At 37.0% G+C, this 20,695-nt stretch overlaps 1 protein-coding gene across 1 annotated transcript in view; it reads left to right on the top strand.

The window, feature by feature from the left end:
- LOC128221375 (death domain-containing protein 1-like) overlaps positions 1-17,274 on the top strand; it is a 42,107-nt gene extending 24,833 nt beyond the window's left edge. The window contains exons 7-18 of the mRNA XM_052929983.1: positions 113-295; positions 2,376-2,504; positions 2,980-3,072; positions 3,757-3,913; positions 4,323-4,449; positions 5,293-5,406; positions 6,067-6,178; positions 9,726-9,908; positions 12,838-12,966; positions 14,193-14,315; positions 14,639-14,779; positions 15,665-17,274. Coding sequence (XP_052785943.1) covers positions 113-295; positions 2,376-2,504; positions 2,980-3,072; positions 3,757-3,913; positions 4,323-4,449; positions 5,293-5,406; positions 6,067-6,178; positions 9,726-9,908; positions 12,838-12,966; positions 14,193-14,315; positions 14,639-14,779; positions 15,665-15,769 — 1,596 coding nt within the window. The 3' untranslated portion in view covers positions 15,770-17,274. The remainder of the gene's footprint in view (positions 1-112; positions 296-2,375; positions 2,505-2,979; positions 3,073-3,756; positions 3,914-4,322; positions 4,450-5,292; positions 5,407-6,066; positions 6,179-9,725; positions 9,909-12,837; positions 12,967-14,192; positions 14,316-14,638; positions 14,780-15,664) is intronic.
- The last annotated feature ends 3,421 nt before the right edge of the window (positions 17,275-20,695 follow it).

Here is a 20,695-nt window from a genome sequence, read left to right as displayed (position 1 = left end):
ATCTAAGAAAATGTTTAATCGAATCAGTGTTATCATGTTGAACGGGTATATATGTCTATAATCAGTTTGTTTGGTATGATATATTTAAAGTAAATATATATATCTTACCTAGGACCAGAAATTTGCTGTCGCCGAGGTCAAGGGACCATGCAGGGTTGCGGTGTTTTCTCGTCTAAAACGAGACTATTCTACCATATCAAAACGAGGCGGTAAAATGATGTCATCATACGATCAGCGAATCAGCTTGACGATACCAAAGGATTGTCTCGATGGGAAAGACCATATTATGATGGAGGTATTATTTTGACTGATTTGTAGTAAAACAAATTAAGAGGGATTGGGAACACAACGGATACATTAATTGTCCTTGGACCACACATTAAATAAACTACTAACCAATATGGGATACGCATTATGTGATATCTGTTCATTTTATAAAAAAAAAAAAATATTTTAGCTAAATTGTAAAGAAAGCTTAAGGAATCACTCTCTCATTTCCCGGGCAGAAACCAGTACTGGTGTCCACTTTGAGGGGCCCTGAGTAAGTACCCTTGGTTGGGATCGAAGCCACAACCTCTTGAGAAGCAGACACCTTTACCACTATATCATTCTCACCCTTTTGTAATATATATTTTACATTTTCGTTAATGAAGTGGATAGAGGTGGAAGAAATTTTAAGATCTTTTCATGCATGTTTGCAGCATTATGGCTCAAAGGAACGCAGTTTTGTCACGCTCTAATGAAGTTTTGGTGTCCGGCATTCACGCTCTCAATATGTTTTAAGACCTGAAAAATACTGTTTCCATTACATTGACGTATTTTTAAGGCTCATAGTGGTTGCACGTTTGAAAGAAAGTAGTGTTTTTTGTAAACGCGCTTACATGAAGGGTTAATAGGGTTCTGCCGAGCTTCGCTTGGTTTAGAGCCCATATTAAGGTCTGGATATATTCCCGTATCCTCCATGTGGATAAAATATGAATTAAGAAACCGAATGCTAGGGGGATTAACCCTCATTATTGAACGAGATTTGAGACCAATGACAACAGGTTAGCTGCTTACATGCAGTTGCTTGTGCTACAACGAAGAATGGCATATAAAGCGTTACTCGTCCGAGGGAAGGGCGGAAAGAGTGGTCAGTCCTGTTTAAATTGGGGTCGACCAGGGGTCAATATCATCAAAATACTTAAGTCAAATCTCAAACTCAATCTCAACTCATTTTATCATCAGACATCCAAATTTATTGAAAAAAATATATGATTTTAAAACCACATTATATCATTCAATATGTTAATTAAAATCTTAGGTCTAGATTCCAAGGAAAACATATTCAACAGCCAGAAATGTACTTGAGTACAATGATTTGCCTTTTCACTATTACTCAAGTATATTTTTTGCTCTAGAATTAGTTTTCTTTGAAATATTGTCAAAATATTTCAATAACATATTCTATGAGAAAAAACTTTCAAAAGGTATAATAACATACAAGATTTTGAATAATACAATGTGATAAATTGAGTTCAGATTGAGATTGAGACATAACTTGAGTATTTTCTTGATATTGAGGCCCGGCCCTGTACGCATCACCTTGCTTCTGTTGCAATGTTTTACCACCAGATCAGAACACAATACATAACTTTTATAAGGCATACACATTAACATGTTCGTAGCCAAATGCATATACTAGTATATACATGCACGGCGGTAATATAAAATAGTATTGACGTATTAATGTTGTATGAGAAGAGCATAAATTCAAGACCAAATATGAATATAGCTATTCAAATTATGATAAGCAATAATTAAATAAAAATAAAGCACTTTTGCGCTTTTCAGTGGCAATGTAAACAAATTTAGCAAGTTTCCTTAATAATGCTGCATTTTCAGAACTTAACAAATTACATAGTTTTTTCTTGGTTGGCCAATGACAATAATTTCGTGGTAAGCACATTTGTCTTATATCTTTATAAAATGGACATACAAGAATAAAATGATATTCATCTTCAATCATATTCATATTGCAATATATGCATTTTCTATCATGTCTTGGTATATTTCTAAATCTGCCTTCTTCTAACTTGTGTGCTGAACATCGCACTCTACTATGAGATACTCTATGGTCAACATTAGTGAGACACTATCGAGATATTTTTCATAACAAAATCTTGTTTTTATATCTTTATAAGTACAAAGTTTGGACGAATCATTTAAAGTCGCATACCATTTTTGCATGGTCTGATCATCTTTCAATAACTTTTGATAACTGTAATTTAGTGAAGGAGTCTCAAAGCCTCTACCCAGACTACCATCATATTCGATGATAATACGAGCCGTGCAATATTGTATTCTTGAAAGAAATTCCATTTTTCTATTTATAGGTCCAGCCCGTTGATTCGTCATCCGTGAACGACCTGAAAACGAAAAGCCCAAACTGTAAAGGACTTCTGTCTTCCAGCCCAATCATTCATATGGACATGGAATCCACCACCTTCGAAAAACCCGTCACGGTAATGGTTTTTATTTTTAATTAAACATTTTGTACCATTTTCGTCGGTATTGGCTAATCTGGTGAAGAATCAGAGAATGAGATTAAACACCAACCATGACCAGAACGCAAAACGGGTGAATAACTATCTCATACTTATTAATCGTAATCAAAAGTAATATTAGTTCGAACTGATCTCATGACGTCAACGCTCCTTGACAACGGAGCAGTCAACAGTTTTTGGAGCTTTGTGAAGACACTGACGATAACCTTCATCAATCTCTTTATTGACGTACACTTGTGTTTTGCAATGTTGTCTTATTTCCTTTGAAAAGTCAAGCTGTAAGCTGATATTAAACATTTTGTTTTACACGTAGATACTTTATCAAACATTGAAAGTTTTGATATTTTTTAAGGTAACTGTGTCATTTGTTCTCCAGATCCCATTAATATAAGATAATTGTAATATTAAATGTTTGGACTTGTCTCGTGTTCAGGTAACCGTGCCATGTCCCCCAAACCCAACAAAGGCAAAGAAGATCGCTGCCATGCGGAAAGCAAAGGAAGAAAAAATGAAAAATCCTCCAAAGGTATTAACATTCCACTAGGTTTTTACTTTTAATTCTAACCCCGCTTGATACCATTTCATGGTAAGGAACCAGCACTTGTGTCCGTTTTGAGCAACCATGAGTGGGAACCGAACTTACAATATCATTGGTGAAAATCGGACACATTTACCACTACAAAAATCACCCTGGTGACAACCTACTAGGTGAGAGGCGGACACCACTAGGCAACTTGACCACGCTGACAGGAAATAGAATTTACAACTTATTATTAAAGAAACATTACCATTGCAAATAGTTCTAAGTTTATACAAAACATTCAACAATGTTTGTGTGGTCCAACACTACAACTTTCTTGTCTCCGTGATATACCTTTAAAGCTCTTGAACATTTAAGTATATTCCTACACACACATAAAGTGTGAACCTATAGTCAAAAACGCTAATAGAATATTTTATTCGTCCTGTTTTGGAAAAACCCTGCCGTTTCATTCTTAAATGGCTTTGAACTTTGGATATCAACTGATAAACGCGTCTGTTAATAACTACTGGCCTTAACGACTTTTAAAGGACACTTACAAAGCTTCAAAAAATAACTCAGAATTAGTTAAGACTCTACTGTTTAAGTGGTAGATGAAAATCTATGCTCAATGGTCTACAAAACCCCTCTGTTTCGTGTCATAAATATTTTGATATCATTTTACTCCAGATCCAAATTCTGCTTCCCCACGAAATAGAAGCCATCGAAAAAGAGAAGCAAAAATCTAAGCTTCAGAAAATGCAAGAACAACTTAAGGCAGAGGAAAATGAAAAGGAAGAACCTAAGCCTACCAAGTGGTACATGGGGGATTATGCTGTGAACGAAGGTAGGTATACATGTATTGTAGGAACCCAAGCCGACCAAGTGGTTGCTATGACTACATATTCTATATTATTTACATTTATCGCTTTATTAACGTTAACTTTGTGTAAAGTACGCAGGGAATAGTTTATTTGATAATTTGCACACCATGGGTCAGCTTTAGTTTTATTTTTCAAAGCGAGAAACTATGACGACATAGTGTTTACTATGAGAGCCATTTCCGAATGTGGTGACCAAAAGTGGAGATAGAATTAAAGCCAAAATTAACCAGTTAATGGATGCAAACACTGTTGTGATCCTTCACATTTAAAAGCTTGTTATATTCAAAATAAAAAAATACTTTTCGTCAATTATTTCCATATGACACATTCGCTTCCTGTCACCTGACATTTTTGAATACATTTCCGGTTCAGATGACGAGAACGACAACCTGTTCCTGATCAGTAGTCATGGCAACAAGTGGGCACCTGTTGAAAACGTAAACATCATGCAGGTGAAGTTGGATCTGCTACAGTTTGACCTGGACAGACCCTTAGACAAGTGAGTCAGTTTGGGAAACATGAAATGGGAAAACATTGGGAAAAGGGGGAAACATTGAGAAAAATTTGGAAAATAAATGAAAGCATTGGGAAAATGTGGAAAATATTGAAAGCACTTTGGAAATTAAATGAAAGCATGTGGTCAAAAATGTGGGAAATATTGAAAGAAATGGGAAATAATTAAAAACGTTGGGAATAGAGGGAAACATTTGGAGAGCATTTTGGAATAATTTTGGAATTATAGTGCAATCATTGGGACCCTTAGGAAAAGAATTAGAAACGTTTTGAAAGATAAAGAAAATGTAAGGCAATTGGAAAATATTTGTAAACATTTGTAAAACGTCTTAAACAGGCAATTATGATAATTGGAAAATAAGTAGAAACATCTTTTGATTTTTGTGAAATATTAAGGCATGATGCAAATATAAACACAGCTAATATCGCAAATATAGTGACACTTGGAAATGAATAAAACCCAAAATGTACACAATAACATAAAGATCAAGTTAAACCTTAACCTATAACGTTTATATTTACGATTTATTGGTATCCCAGGTTCATCCTTCTGTTTACACAAACAATATCAACATTTTCATGAAGATCAAGTTAAAACCGCTAACAACGCTATTCCGAACACCATTATCCGAAATTATCGCTATTTCGAAATTAATTTTTCGGTCCCGATTTTGTTCCTTCTACGTTTAATTAACTTTTTTATCAATATTCCGAAATCGCTTTTCGATATAATCACTATTTCGAAGTAAAAAGTACAGTCCCGTTCGGTATTTCACACCTATTTATTTATCCTTTTTTCGAATATTTTATTATTTATTTGTTTTCGTAGGTTCATGGTTCTACGTACAAAGACCAATGTCCTGGAAGATACTGTAGGCAACATGGCGAACGAGGTCTCAAACTTCCTCTCCCAGAAGTTGGTGCAGGTCATCCTTAAACAGAGGTGAGTTACATTTGTGTTTCATCACCATGAGACAGTCTCCAAATTCTCGACAGATTAATGTATTAGCTTTGACTTAATCATGTTACTTGCTTAAACTTGATTAAAACAGTAGCTTATTAGTTCGAATTTTAATGATAACATTGCTATGATCAGTTGCTATGCGATATTTACTATACGGTGAATCACTATGAGAAATATAAACAAAACACAATTTGATTCTAGGAGCGCAGCCCAGTTTGACACGTTGATATCAGTAACGCTATCTTTATCATTGTTTGAAATGTATACTACTAAACACAATGTTGATTCTAGGAGCGAAGCCCAGTTTGACACGGTGATATCAGTAACGCTATCTTTATCATTGTTTGAAATGTAAGCTTAACACAATGTTGATTCTAGGAGCGACGACCCGTTTGACACGGTGAAGTCAGTAACGCTATCTTTATCATTGTTTGAAATGTAAGCTTAACACAATGTTGATTCTAGGAGCGACGACCCGTTTGACACGGTGAAGTCAGTAACGCTATCTTTATCATTGTCTGAAATGTAAGCTTAACACAATGTTGATTCTAGGAGCGAAGCCCAGTTTGACACGGTGAAGTCAGTAACGCTATCTTTATCATTGTTTGAAATGTAAGCTTAACACAATGTTGATTCTAGGAGCGACGACCCGTTTGACACGGTGATGTCGGTAGTGCCATCTACTAAGACTGAGAAAACCCTGAAGAAGCTTTCGGAGGAGGGGTATGATGATGGACCAGAGCCTTCACAGGTACGAGATGCCTCACCAATGTGCGCAATGTGGTCTGGATTAACCATATCTATTTCTTTCATGCTTTTCGATGAAATATGGAGTTTTATGAGTGCAATAACAACAGTGAAAATATCAATTTGATATTTTCACTGCAAAATAAGGAGGGAAAATATCAACTTTCAGAACTACTTTTAAAATTGATTGTAGTTATTTCCCCTTGCCTATACTAAACCTGTTTTTTGGGGGGGAAGTAAAAATCTTTATTTTATATTTTAGTGCAGTTAAAACTGTAAATTCGTAAAATATCACAACTACTACAGCTCTTAGTTTAAATAGTATTTATTTCAATTTACATATACAAGGTATTTTAACAACAATACATATACTAAGGATTGGAAAACAAGTTTCTAAAAACTTATGTAAATTCCTTTCCTAATAGTTATTTAGTTCAATAAACATATAATATTCAAATCCGATCAAGATGCTTAAAATAAGATGTGTGATATATTTGCTTATATAGTGTTAATATTTCTAACACATGTAGCTATATAGAAGGTTTATCATCTCATGCATGACACACTTCCCCCAAACAGATCCGATCAAGCATCGAATCTCCTTGAACTTGATATAAACCTCTGCACACACAGAAATATTTCCTTGTTTTGTTCAAAAGTTAAGCGATCGTCACCGAAAAATAAATTATGAATAGTTTGTGCACAAGGAAGGTCATTGAAACATCGCTGTCTCTGGGTTGAGTATAAAGGGCATATCATGAGGAAATGGGACGCATCTTCAATTGCGGTGCAGGTGCATAAATGGGAGTCAATGATATTTTTTCTGTGAAGATCATGGTTAAGCGAACTACACCCAAGTCGTAGACGACAATGCATAATTTGGTTGCGGCGCGAACCGACATTGTAGAGTGGAGATGGTTTTGTAGAGTGTGTATGAAGTCTGTTCCGAGTGTCTTGTTGCTATTGGAAGGGAGCTCCAATCTCGGACTGTAGCAGGAAGAAATGATGACGCACATGACTGGGTGCGACAAACTGGTAGGGGAACGTTTTCAGAAGTGTATATCTGGCCTGAGACTGGGTGGGAAACAACGACGATAAATATTCGGGTGTCATACCTTTACTCATCTTTTAAAAAAAGAACAAGCCTATGTTGTTTCTTCTAAATGCAAGGGTGTCCCACTTCAAATCAGCCATAAGACCCTGTATGTTACACAGTTTGGTGGCACCGGTAACTATCTTCGCTGCTTCGATCTGAATTGCCTCGAGTTCACTCTGTAAGTTAGCACTACAGTTGTCCCAGACAACGTCCCCATACTCCAAAAGGGGTCTTATAAAGCTTATTTACATTTTTCAAGGCAGGTACGAGAAAGCATGAATTTAACGGAACGCATGATACCCAATCTCTTCTAAGTTTTGTCGAGAACGGAAGTTATATGATCTTTCCATTTAGCATCATCAGAAAGGCAGAGACCAAGATGTTTGTGAGAACGAACACTTTGAATTGGAGTATTGTGCATACACAAAGGGGGGTGATTCCCTCTATCACGTTTCCTAGAGAAAACAATTGATTCAGGTTTGGAAGGATTGAAAGTGACAAGCCATTTAGTTGACCAAATAGATAGTTTCTGAAGATCAGCATTGATTACAGCAGCTAAAGCTTCAGGTGTCTCGACCACAATGTACAGGCTAATAGCATCTGAAAATAAACGAACATTAGCTTCAATATCATCAACAATGTCCTTTATATAAATGAGAAAAAGAAGAGGACCGAGAATAGAGCCTTGAGGCACTCCCGCAGGCACGTCTGACCAAGATGAGGACGAATTTGAGACAACGACTCTTTGTTTCCTACCGGAAAGATATGATGTAAACCAGTTGAGAAGATTCCCTCTGATACCAAAAGAAGACAGTTTGTGAATTAAGCATCTATGCCAGACTCGATCAAAAGCCTTAGATATATCGCAAAAAAACGCCCTCACCTCCTTCCCCTCATCAAGAGTTTGACATATTTCCTTATAAAGGAAAGTAAGTTGATTTACTGTAGAATCCCCTTTGATAAAGCAAGATTGATGGGGAGTAATGAGATTGTTGCTTACAACGTAATTGTAAAGCTTTTTGTGATACAGCGTTCCATAAGCTTGCCTAGACAGCTAAGGAAAGAAACAGGACGATAGTTTGAGGGATTGGAAGGATCAGACTTTCTGAATATAGGAGTAACATTTGCAAGTTTCCAAGGCGCTGGACAGGTGGAGTAAATCAATGAGTATGGAGAAAAAGAAGACAATGGAGCCGCCAGAACACATGCTCCCTCACAATATGTCTAGGCTTTATGAAATCTGGGACACTAGCCTTAGAAGGATCCATACAACTAATAGCATCCTTCACATCATGTTCAGAAACAATAATGTTCTCAAGAAAGCTTCCAGTCACAGTAATAATATCAGGAAGTGGAATCTGTGAATCGTCAAGAGAGGATTGTGAACAAAAGAAGTTATTTAACAAAGTTACTTTTTCGACATCTGTTGAAGCTTCAATGTTGTTATCAGACAAGGTGGGAATGTGGTTTGAAGTGTTTCTATTTGTGCTTTGCTTGGATGTTTTAAACCATTCCTTTGTTGAATTTAATTTATCTACTAATTTGGTATTGTGGTCTGCTTTTGATTTTCGAATAATTTTGGTCACATCATTTCTTGCTTTTTTAAAATTACTCCAGGCATTATTGGTATTGAGGCGTTTTGCATGTTTGTCTAGTTTGGTTCGTTTTCTTATAAGCTTTCTTATATCATTGTTCATCCATGGAATATCATGTGGTCTAATTGTTGCTATTTTATTTGGGATAGTCTATGAAGCACACGATAAAATGGTTTTAGCAATTTCATCGGCAACATAGTCAAAATCATCATTGTGTATAAAATTCCAGTCCCTCATCGCCAATTTGTATTGGATCATATAACCAAACACGACGTTTATAACAGGTCACTTTAGGTTTGTCGAATTTTAAAACACAAACAACAGGACAATGATATCTTGTATCTGTGAATACAAATATGTTTTTTTATATGATGAATTGATTAAACAAAATGAGGGACATCTAATCAATATTAAGGGAGGGAACTCTTTCTCATTGCTGTAGGTTCAAATTGTCTAGACCTCTTCATTTGGTGCCTTCCTCACTTGTTCTTTAGTTTTAATTTGGTTCGGACGTTTGTTTTCTCCCTCCCTCCCACCCGGTTCTTATATTATTATTTTTATCTGACAAGATCTTAATCACAACTTTGCTATTATGGTGAAATCTAAACAAAGTCGACTATTATTTTAGGATATTAAACATTGTATTATGTTCTTACATTATTATGCTTTCTGATGTGGTGTATCCTTACATGGAGGATTTATGACATTTTTTGACATAACCTTTTTATTTATGCTAAAATTATTTTCAATCTAGCAGACTATTATTTCGGCCAAATTAAATATATATTTTACATTTGTCTTTTTTACCCCTGAGCGTAATAATTTGAATGAACTCATGCATTGTTTTACGTCACATTCAGGTTCTCAGCATCAACGAGGGTGACGTCATCGAAGTTGGTTTCCGTGGCAATATAAAGAGCAAAGGCGAGGAGGGGATACAGTTTGTGTACAACTCCAATCTGGAGAGCGAGACTGAATTCCATGCCTGTGAGGTGGACAAATACCTACAGAGAAACTTCCCAGTATATAGAGGCGTCGTTGAGGTAGGCTTATAAACTTCCTAGTATATAGGTGTGTCGTCGAGGTAGGCTTGTAAACTTCCCAGTATATAGGGGTGTCGTCGAGGTAGGCTTGTGTACTTCCCAGTATATAGGGGCGTCGTCGAGGTAGGCTTGTAAACTTCCCAGTATATTGGGGTGTCGTCGAGGTAGGCTTGTAAACTTCCCAGTACATAGGGGTGTTGTAGAGGTAGGCTTGTGTACTTCCCAGTATATAGGGGTGTTGTAGAGGTAGGCTTGTGTACTTCCCAGTATATAGGGGCGTCGTCGAGGTAGGCTTGTAAACTTCCCTGTATATAGAGGCGTCGTCGAGGTAGGCTTGTAAACTTCCCAGTATATAGGGGTGTCGTCGAGGTAGGCTTGTAAACTTTCCAGTACATAGGAGCGTCGTCGAGGAAGGCTTGTAAACTTCCCAGTATATATGAGTGTAGTCAAGGTAGGCTTGTGTACTTCCCAGTATATAGGGGCGTCGTCGAGGTAGGCTTGTAAACTTCCCTGTATATAGAGGCGTCGTCGAGGTAGGCTTGTAAACTTCCCAGTATATAGGGGTGTCGTCGAGGTAGGCTTGTAAACTTCCCAGTATATAGGGGCGTCGTCGAGGTAGGCTTGTGTACTTCCCAGTATATAGGGGTGTTTTCAAGGTAGGCTTGTGTACTTCCCAGTATATAGGGGTGTCGTCGAGGTAGGCTTGTGTACTTCCCAGTATACAGGGGTGTCGTCGAGGTAGGCTTGTAAACTTTCCAGTATATAGTAGTGTCGACAAGGTAGGCTTTTAAACTTCCCAGATATTGGGGTGTCTTCGAGGTAGGCTTATAAACTTCCCAGTATATAGGGGTGTCGTCGAGGTAGGCTTGTAAACTTCCCAGTATATAGGGGTGTAGTCGAGGTAGGCTTGTGTTCTTCCCAGTATATAGGGGTGTTGTCGAGGAAGGCTTGTAAACTTCCCAGTATATAGGGGTGTCGTCAAGGTAGGCTTGTAAACTTCCCAGTATATATGAGTGTCGTCGAGGTAGGCTTGTAAACTTCCCAGTATATAGTAGTGTCGTCGAGGAAGGCTTGTAAACTTCCCAGTAAATAGGGGTGTCGTCGAGGTAGGCTTGTAAACTTCACAGCATATAGAGGCGTCGTCGAGGTAGGCTTGTAAACGTCCCAGTATATAGGAGTGTCGTCAAGGTAGGCTTGTAAACTTCCCAGTATATAGGGGTGTCGTCGAGGTAGGTTTGTAAACTTCCCAGTATATAGGGTTGTCGTCGAGGTAGGCTTGTGTACCTCCCAGTATATAGGGGTGTCGTCGAGGTTGGTGTGTAAACTTCCAAGTATATAGTGGCGTCGTCGAGGTAGGCTTGTAAACTTCCCAGTATATTGGGGTGTCGTCGAGGTAGGCTTGTAAACTTCCCAGTATATAGGGGTGTCGTCGAGGTAGGCTTGTAAACTTCCCAGTATATTGGGGTGTCGTCGAGGTAGGCTTGTAAACTTCCCAGTATATAGGGGTGTCGTCGAGGTAGGCTTGTACACTTCCCAGTATATAGGGGTGTCGTCGAGGTAGGCGTGTAAACTTCCAAGTATATAGGGGTGTGTCGAGGTATGTGTGTAAACTTCCAAGTATATAGGGGTGTCGTCGAGTTAGGTGTGTAAACTTCCAAGTATATAGGGGTGTCGTCGAGGTATGTGTGTAAACTTCCAAGTATATAGGGGTGTCGTCGAGTTAGGTGTGTAAACTTCCAAGTATATAGGGGTGTCGTCGAGGTAGGTGTGCAAACTTCCAAGTATATAGGGGTGTCGTCGAGTTAGGTGTGTAAACTTCCAAGTATATAGGGGTGTCGTCGAGGTAGGTGTGTAAACTTCCAAGTATATAAGGGTGTCGTCGAGGTAGGTGTGCAAACTTCCAAGTATATAGGGGTGTCGTCGAGGTAGGTGTGCAAACTTCCAAGTATATAGGGGTGTCGTCGAGGTAGGTGTGCAAACTTCCAAGTATATAGTGGTGTCGTCGAGGTAGGTGTGCAAACTTCCAAGTATATAGGGGTGTCGTCGAGGTAGGTGTGCAAACTTCCAAGTATATAGGGGTTAGATAGTTAACAGAGTAGCGAGATCGAGACAAACTCGCAAAGAAACGTTCATGTGTTCTTTTATTTGAACGTCCATGCGTACGCCCATGTGTACGTTCATGTGAACGTTCATGTGTACGTCCATGAGTACGTTGATGTATACATTCATGTGTATGCCAATGTATGCATTCATGAGTACGTTCATATTTTCATTCATGTTTACGCCGATGTGTATGTTCATGTGTATGTTCAAGTGTACATTCATGTGTACGTTTATGTGTACATTTATGTGTACTTCCATGTGTACGCTCATGTATACGTCCATGTGAACATTCATGTGTACGTTCAAAGGTACGTTCATGTGTACACTCATTTGTACGTTACGTTCATGTGTACTATCATGCGTATGTTACGTGTATGTGTACGCTAACGTGTACTTTACGTTCATGTGTATGTTACATTCATATGTACGTTTATGTGTACGTTACGTTCATGTGAACGTTTTTGTGTACGTTCGTGTGTCCGTTCATACTTCATGTGTAAGCTCATGTGTACGTTCATGTGTACGCTCATATAAACGCTCATATATACGCTCATGTGTACGTTCATGTCGTCCATGTGTACGTTCATGTCGTCCATGTGTACGCTCATATATACGCTCATGTCGTTCATGTGTACGCTCATATATACGCTCATGTGTACGTTCATGTCGTCCATGTGTACGTTCATGTATACCGTGATATTGTCAAGGTATGATAATGTTTGTAAATGTTCATGTTTAATCCTTGACCAAGTGCGGTCCTGCTTGGTCAAAATTAATAATAATATTAATAATTAAAAAATCAATTTTACCTTTTTTCCAAATGCAGGTGTACCGGAACTACAAGGTGAAGAACCAGACGAAACGGAAACGACACGACTCCACGGACGACCAAGACGAGTCCCCGTATGAACACAAGCGAGAGCTAATGTGTGAATTGGCTATTAACATTCCGAAGGTAAATGGCTTTGCTACGGAAACACCCGAATAATTTCATTGGTTCCGACCTTCTACGTCAAAGCAGTCCTGACAGGACCGGAAATATTTCATGAGCGCCGATCTTTTCCGAACTTAAGCGGGATCTGACGTGTGTATTGGTCACAAACATAACAAATGTTTTGTCCTTATTTGTTGCGTATTCTTAATGATTTTAATTGTCTTTAATACAAAAAGAGCCCCCATTTTAATATAGCATGGGCTGATGTATGTATTTGCTCATAATTATTCATACATATTCAGATTTTTATGGTCCCTTACCTTTCTATCTTCATTTTATTTATCAATTAAAGAAAACAAAATCTTGTTCAGGTTTTGTTAGATTTTGCTACGTAAATACCCGAAGTATTTCATTGGTCCCGAACTTTCACGAACTCCTATTAAAGTGACTATACACCCGATTGGCACCAAAAAAAGTTTTTCTGTGAAGAATCTCAGGACAATCATTTAATAAAATGTTTTACTCTTTGATATCATAATTGTAAAAAAATACCAAAATGTAAAAATAATCGAGTCAGTGACCGGGTTCAAACCGGATTCGCCAAAATTTCAGTCCAGTGCTGTATCCACTTTGCTACGAAGGTTTATACTAAACATTTTGAATATTCAAGCTATATACCCAACTTGGTTATATCACGTGAAAACATTGACTTACCAATCACGCATTAGAATGAATTGTACTAGGTTTACATACCTATTTTTTTCTAATGGAAAATTACGAAAATACTGCGAAAAATAAATTAATTGTAAACTATGTAGTACTTCAGTTAGTAAGTTTCCATGCATTATACACATCGATACCAAACTTATGGCAGTTTTCGACAATTTTCTTTTATTTTCGCTATTTCATCATACGGTGTATAGCTCCTTTAACAGAAACACCCGAATTAGTTCATTAGTCCCGAACTTTCACGAACTCTTATTTACGGAAGCACCCGAATTATTTCATTAGTCCCGAACTTTCACGAACTCTTATTAACGGAAACACCCGAATTATTTCATTAGTCCCAAACTTTCACGAACTCTAATTAGCGGAAACAACCGAATTATTTCATTAGTCCCGAACTTTCACGAACTCTTATTAACGGAAGCACCCGAATTATTTTATTTGTCCCGAACTTTCACGAACTCTTATTAACGGAAATACCCGAACTATTTCATCAGTCCCGAACTTTCACGATCTTTCAGTACCACGTTGAGCAAAACTCAACGGTTCACCGCGCACCAGTCACCATCCGGAACACGACAGATCCGGTGAATGACGATCTTGTCCGATTTCTGGCTGAGGAACTCGGAGATGAGTGGAAGACGGTAAGTGGCTTTTACTAGATTACCGTACATTATATATAAACCCCTGTAATGAACTGGTTCAAATAAAAACTACCTTTCCGTTTATCTAAGATGCACAGTTTTGTTTTCCGCTTTAAAGTTCGACTTCAGTCATACCCCCTTTGCTCGAACTCGCTTTTCTCGAGTTCCTCGTTGGCTCGAACTAGATGTTAAGAACCGATTTTTATTCTATAGGTGGACATTCCTGCTTGGCTCGAATTTTTCCGAGGCTCGAGGTATTTGGGCTGGTCCCTGGGTGTTCGAGCCCACGGGGTTCGACTGTATTAATTATCTTATATTTACAGGTCGGCAACTACCTGAGCGTGAGTAAGCCCCGGATTCAGGCGATCCTACGTAACCTGGCGTATGGTGATTGTTCAGAAGTGGACGCGAAGTATGACATGCTTATGACATGGTTAAAAAAGACGCCAAAGGCCGTAGACAAGGTCAGTACTTATTACATTGAAATTTACGGAGATATAAGTTACAAGGACAAACACATGATGTATCATTTTCCAAAATACATTTACTAATACCCTCAAACATTCTAAAGCGATATTATTCAGGAATATTCATCTACACATGCCTACATGTAAAAAGACCGATAAAAGGCTTATGTAAATAATCATTTTAAAAAAGACGGATAATATGATTATGTATATAATCAATAACATAAAAATAAACATTTCTGACAAATACTCAAAACTATCATAATGGTGATTTAGAAAAAAGGGATTTCGTTAAATGTATACCACGTGATACATTGCGTCATAAATGCTTGGTGTGAAGGCAATATTTTGCTACTAATGAATACTTTAAACAAAGATAACTTTACTATTTCCTCACCATATTAAATGATACACAGAGCAGACAACGTCGCTTATAGAGCCTCGCCTTCGGTCTTTTACCGGAGTTTTATTGAGAATTCAAAAACACTTCGACAAACCTTTTCACAAAACCGCCGCCTGATGGAGCATTGTCAAAACATTACTTTTGAAGCAAGTTTGTCGAAGTGTTTAAGGAAACGAATCACCTCATCGAACTCCGTTTTTAAAACGAAGGCGGGACTCTTTACGCGTCATAGATTGCCCTTTGTTTAATTTAATATCATTTTAAATATGAAGAAAAAGTTATCTTTGATTTAAAGCTTTATTAGAAGCAAATTATTGCCTTCCGAAGTAGCATTTATAACGTAATTTATCACGTGGTATACATACACCGATTATGCAGATCCCATACTAGTAAAAATAATGTAATTATTTTCAAGACCTATTGCTCTGAATAATACAACACTCTTTGTGATTATTTTTTCTACTACTTACCTTTTCCAGGTTTCTTGCCTCAGTAACGCGCTATTAAAAAGTGGGCGAGGAGACCTAGCTGAGGAAATCAAGTCACGTGACCGGGAGTTCAAAGAACATCTGCGCGCGCATTAGTTGCTGACGACGTCACGGAAATGAGTTGCCATGTTACAATACGTTCTGTACACATTGTTGCTACGTCAGCGTTATTGTAGTTGAATGTAAAATGTGTACAAGTTTATTTCTGTCGAGTTTGCGTTGAAACTCAATAGATTAAAACGCTTCCGCCGTTAAAAGAGAGGAGTTATATATAATAGGCCATAGACATATCCAGTATATATTCAGTGATACGTTTAACCTTCGTTTTGTGTTCTTTTTTAAAGGCCTTATAAAGAAATTTACGTTCACATTTTCAACATTTACATGACTGGCATCATATACGACTTGACGTCATGCAGGAAATGACGTCACAATATGAATGAATATCGATACATCTTAATTCTGATTAAAGTTTTTTTTATCTTAATGTAGGCACTGACCAATGCTATTTAAATGTATAAAAAAAGATTATTATATAGAACCAGGCAAAATATTGTATTGTTTTACTATTATTACAACATTGATAGTTTATTTGAAATGTTGACAATGCTGTCCATGTTTATTGTGGTTTATGCCAGTAGAGGTATCTATTTATTATTTAGACTGTTTGCATTGTATTAACTGTCATACTGTGATAACATATATCATGTTTAAAACTCCGTCCATGTATTAAAAATGTGTGTTTTATATTGGTATATTATTCCTAATTTGACTCGTTCATGTTTCGGACCAAAAGTTAGTTTTCCCGGTAATACATTTAAAAACACTTATTTTATCATTATTTTACTATATAATATCGAAATTGCAGAAATAATTCAGTTTTAGCATAAAAATAGTATTTTGGTTTTAGTGGGGTTCGAACTCACGCCTGTAAAGTCAATAAAAAATTATTTTGTTTTAGAAAACTGCCGGCTAGTCCACACGGCCAACGGGACTTTAATAAAAGTTGTGGTTATGTGGACCTGTTAAGGATACATTCATAATACCACGTGATAATGTCAATCAACCAATCACGCAATCCGTTATAAACGCTAATGAAAGTTGTGGTCTTCAAAGACGATTTTCGAGCAAATATCAGCATTTGCGGAAGGCTACTAGCTTTTTGTATTTTTGTAAAAACACTCCTTATGATTAACCACACTTTCTTACGTAATTACAAAAGTACAGAACATGAGCGAGTTACTGTAAATTCCGCCCATGTATTTTAATTGTGTTTTGTTTTTTATTGATATATACTTAAATTTCCGTCCATATTTTAACTCTTTTCTTACACTGATGTGCTTAAATTTCTGTCCATGTATTGAATCAGTGTGTTTTCTTCTGTCTGTATCAATTATAATTGCTGTCTAACTATTGAAATATATTTTTTCCTGTTGATATGTACATTCTTGTATCATGTGTTATAACATATTATGTATACAGATACAAATATTTTTAAAATGCAAAACAACCTGAATTATATGCTTGTGTAAATGTATTCAGTCGGCTGTATATGTATTTACTAATATGATTTAATTAAACAATTTTCGGTGAATACATAATCATATGTGTTGGTCTCTCATTTGAAAGAAAATATTTTCTGCGAATGTGTTCTGTTCTGGTCTTTAGGGATCTCTAAATATATACAGTGAATCTTTTCTGTTCTGGTTCTTAGGGATCTATAAATATATAAAGTGAATGTTTGATGTGCTGGTCCTTAGGGATCTCTAAATGTATACAGTGAATGTTCGATGTAATGGTCCATAGGGATCTATAAATATATAAAGTGAATGTTTGATGTGCTGGTCCTTAGGGATCTCTAAATGTATACAGTGAATGTTCGATGTAATGGTCCATGGGGATCCCTAAATATATAAAATGAATGTTTGATGTACTGGTCCTTAGGGATCTGTAATAATATACAGAGAATGTTTGATGTGCTGGTCCATAGGGATCCCTAAATATATAGAGTGAATGTTTGATGTACTGGTCCTTAGGGATCTCTAAATATATAGAGTGAATGTTTGATGTGCTGGTCTTTAGGGATCCCTAAATATTGAAAGTGAATGTTTGATGTGCTGGTCCTTAGGGATCTTTAAGTATATAAAGTGAATGTTCGATGTACTGGTCCTTAGGGATCCCTAAATATTGAAAGTGAATGTTTGATGTGCTGGTCCTTAGGGATCTTTAAGTATATACAGTGAATGTTTGATGTACTGGTCCTTAGGGATCCCTAAATATTGAAAGTGAATGTTCGATGTACTGGTCCTTAGGGATCTCTAAATATATAGAGTGAATGTTTGATGTACTGGTCCTTAGGCATCCCTAAATATATAGAGTGAATGTTTGATGTGCTGGTCCTTAGGGATCTTTAAGTATATAAAGTGAATGTTTGATGTGCTGGTCCTTAGGGATCTTTAAGTATATAAAGTGAATGCTCGATGTACTGGTCCTTAGGGATCTCTAAATATTGAAAGTGAATGTTTGATGTGCTGGTCCTTAGGGATCCCTAAATATATAGAGTGAATGTTTGATGTGCTGGTCTTTAGGGATCTTTAAGTATATAAAGTGAATGTTCGATGTACTGGTCCTTAGGGGTCTCTAAATATATACAGTGAATGTGTGATGTGCTGGTCCTTAGGGATCTTTAAGTATATAAAGTGAATGCCCGATGTACTGGTCCTTAGGGATCCCTAAATATTGAAAGTGAATGTTTGATGTGCTGGTCCTTAGGGATCTTTAAGTATATAAAGTGAATGTTTGATGTACTGGTCCTTAGGGATCCCTAAATATTGAAAGTGAATGTTCGATGTACTGGTCCTTAGGGATCTCTACATATATAGAGTGAATGTTTGATGTACTGTTCCTTAGGGATCTCTAAATATTGAAAGTGAATGTTTGATGTGCTGGTCCTTAGGGATCTTTAAGTATATAAAGTGAATGTTCGATGTACTGTTCCTTAGGGATCTCTAAATATTGAAAGTGAATGTTTGATGTGCTGGTCCTTAGGGATCTTTAAGTATATAAAGTGAATGTTCGATGTACTGTTCCTTAGGGATCTCTAAATATTGAAAGTGAATGTTTGATGTACTGGTCCTTAGGGATCCCTAAATATTGAAAGTGAATGTTCGATGTACTGGTCCTTAGGGATCTCTAAATATATAGAGTGAATGTTTGATGTACTGGTCCTTAGGGATCTCTAAATATTGAAAGTGAATGTTCGATGTACTGGTCCTTAGGGATCTCTAAATATTGAAAGTGAATGTTCGATGTACTGATCCTTAGGGATCCCTAAATATATAGAGTGAATGTTTGATGTACTGGTCCTTAGGGATCCCTAAATATATACAGTGAATGTGTGATGTGCTGGTCCTTAGGGATCCCTAAATATATAGAGTGAATGTTTGATGTACTGGTCCTTAGGGATCTCTAAATATTGAAAGTGAATGTTCGATGTACTGATCCTTGGGGATCCCTAAATATATAGAGTGAATGTTTGATGTACTGGTCCTTAGGGATCTTTAAGTATATAAAGTGAATGTTCGATGTACTGGTCCTTAGGGATCCCTTAATATATAAAGTGAATGTTCGATGTACTGTTCCTTAGGGATCCCTAAATATATAGAGTGAATGTTTGATGTACTGGTCCTTAGGGATCTCTAAATATTGAAAGTGAATGTTCGATGTACTGATCCTTGGGTATCCCTAAATATATAGAGTGAATGTTTGATGTACTGGTCTTTAGGGATCTTTAAGTATATAAAGTGAATGTTCGATGTACTGGTCCTTAGGGATCTCTAAATATTGAAAGTGAATGTTCGATGTACTGATCCTTAGGGATCCCTAAATATATAGAGTGAATGTTTGATGTACTGATCCTTGGGGATCCCTAAATATATAGAGTGAATGTTTGATGTACTGGTCCTTAGGGATCCCTAAATATTGAAAGTGAATGTTTGACGTACTGGTCCTTAGGGATCTTTAAGTATATAAAGTGAATGTTCGATGTACTGGTCCTTAGGGATCCCTAAATATATAAAGTGAATGTTCGATGTACTGTTCCTTAGGGATCCCTAAATATATAGAGTGAATGTTTGATGTACTGGTCCTTAGGGATCTCTAAATATTGAAAGTGAATGTTCGATGTACTGGTCCTTGGGGATCCCTAAATATATAGAGTGAATGTTTGATGTACTGGTCTTTAGGGATCTTTAAGTATATAAAGTGAATGTTCGATGTACTGGTCCTTAGGGATCTCTAAATATATAGAGTGAATGTTTGATGTGCTGGTCCTTAAGGAATTCTAAATATATAGAGTGAATGTTTGATGTACTGGTCCTTAGGGATCTCTAAATATTGAAAGTGAATGTTTGATGTGCTGTTCCTTAGGGATCCCTAAATATATAGAGTGAATGTTTGATGTGCTGGTCCTTAGGGATCTCTAAATATATAGAGTGAATGTTCGATGTGCTGGTCCTTAAGGATCTTTAAGTATATAAAGTGAATGTTCGATGTACTGGTCCTTAGGGATCTCTAAACATATAGAGTGAATGTTTGATGTGCTGGTCCTTAGGGAATTCTAAATATATAGAGTGAATGTTTGATGTGCTGGTCCTTAGGGATCTCTAAATATATAGAGTGAATGTGTGATGTGCTGGTCCGGTCTGGATCGAACCTCGATCGCCTAGGTGAGAAGCGAATGCACTAACCACTGCGCTAACCGGACAACCGTTCCTCCACAACACAAGACCACTCTCTCGCGCAACATCTCGCGAAAGTGATAAATATTATAAAGTTGCAAAAGCTTGTTTCACATTCGTTGTAAAATTAAATAAGTTTAAACTAAACTAATAAGCACAATTATATCGTCCCTGCTCAATCAGGTATCCAATGGCCTGTACCAGTTTTAATACAAGTTGCCTTAGCATGAACCTTCAATATTTTTCAAATAATTTATTTTACGTCATGAATAAATCTATACTA

Source organism: Mya arenaria, chromosome 16, assembly GCF_026914265.1.
Source record: "Mya arenaria isolate MELC-2E11 chromosome 16, ASM2691426v1".
NCBI lineage: Eukaryota > Metazoa > Mollusca > Bivalvia > Myida > Myidae > Mya > Mya arenaria.
Note: the sequence above shows the minus strand (reverse complement) of the source record. Positions and strands in the feature narration are given on the sequence as shown.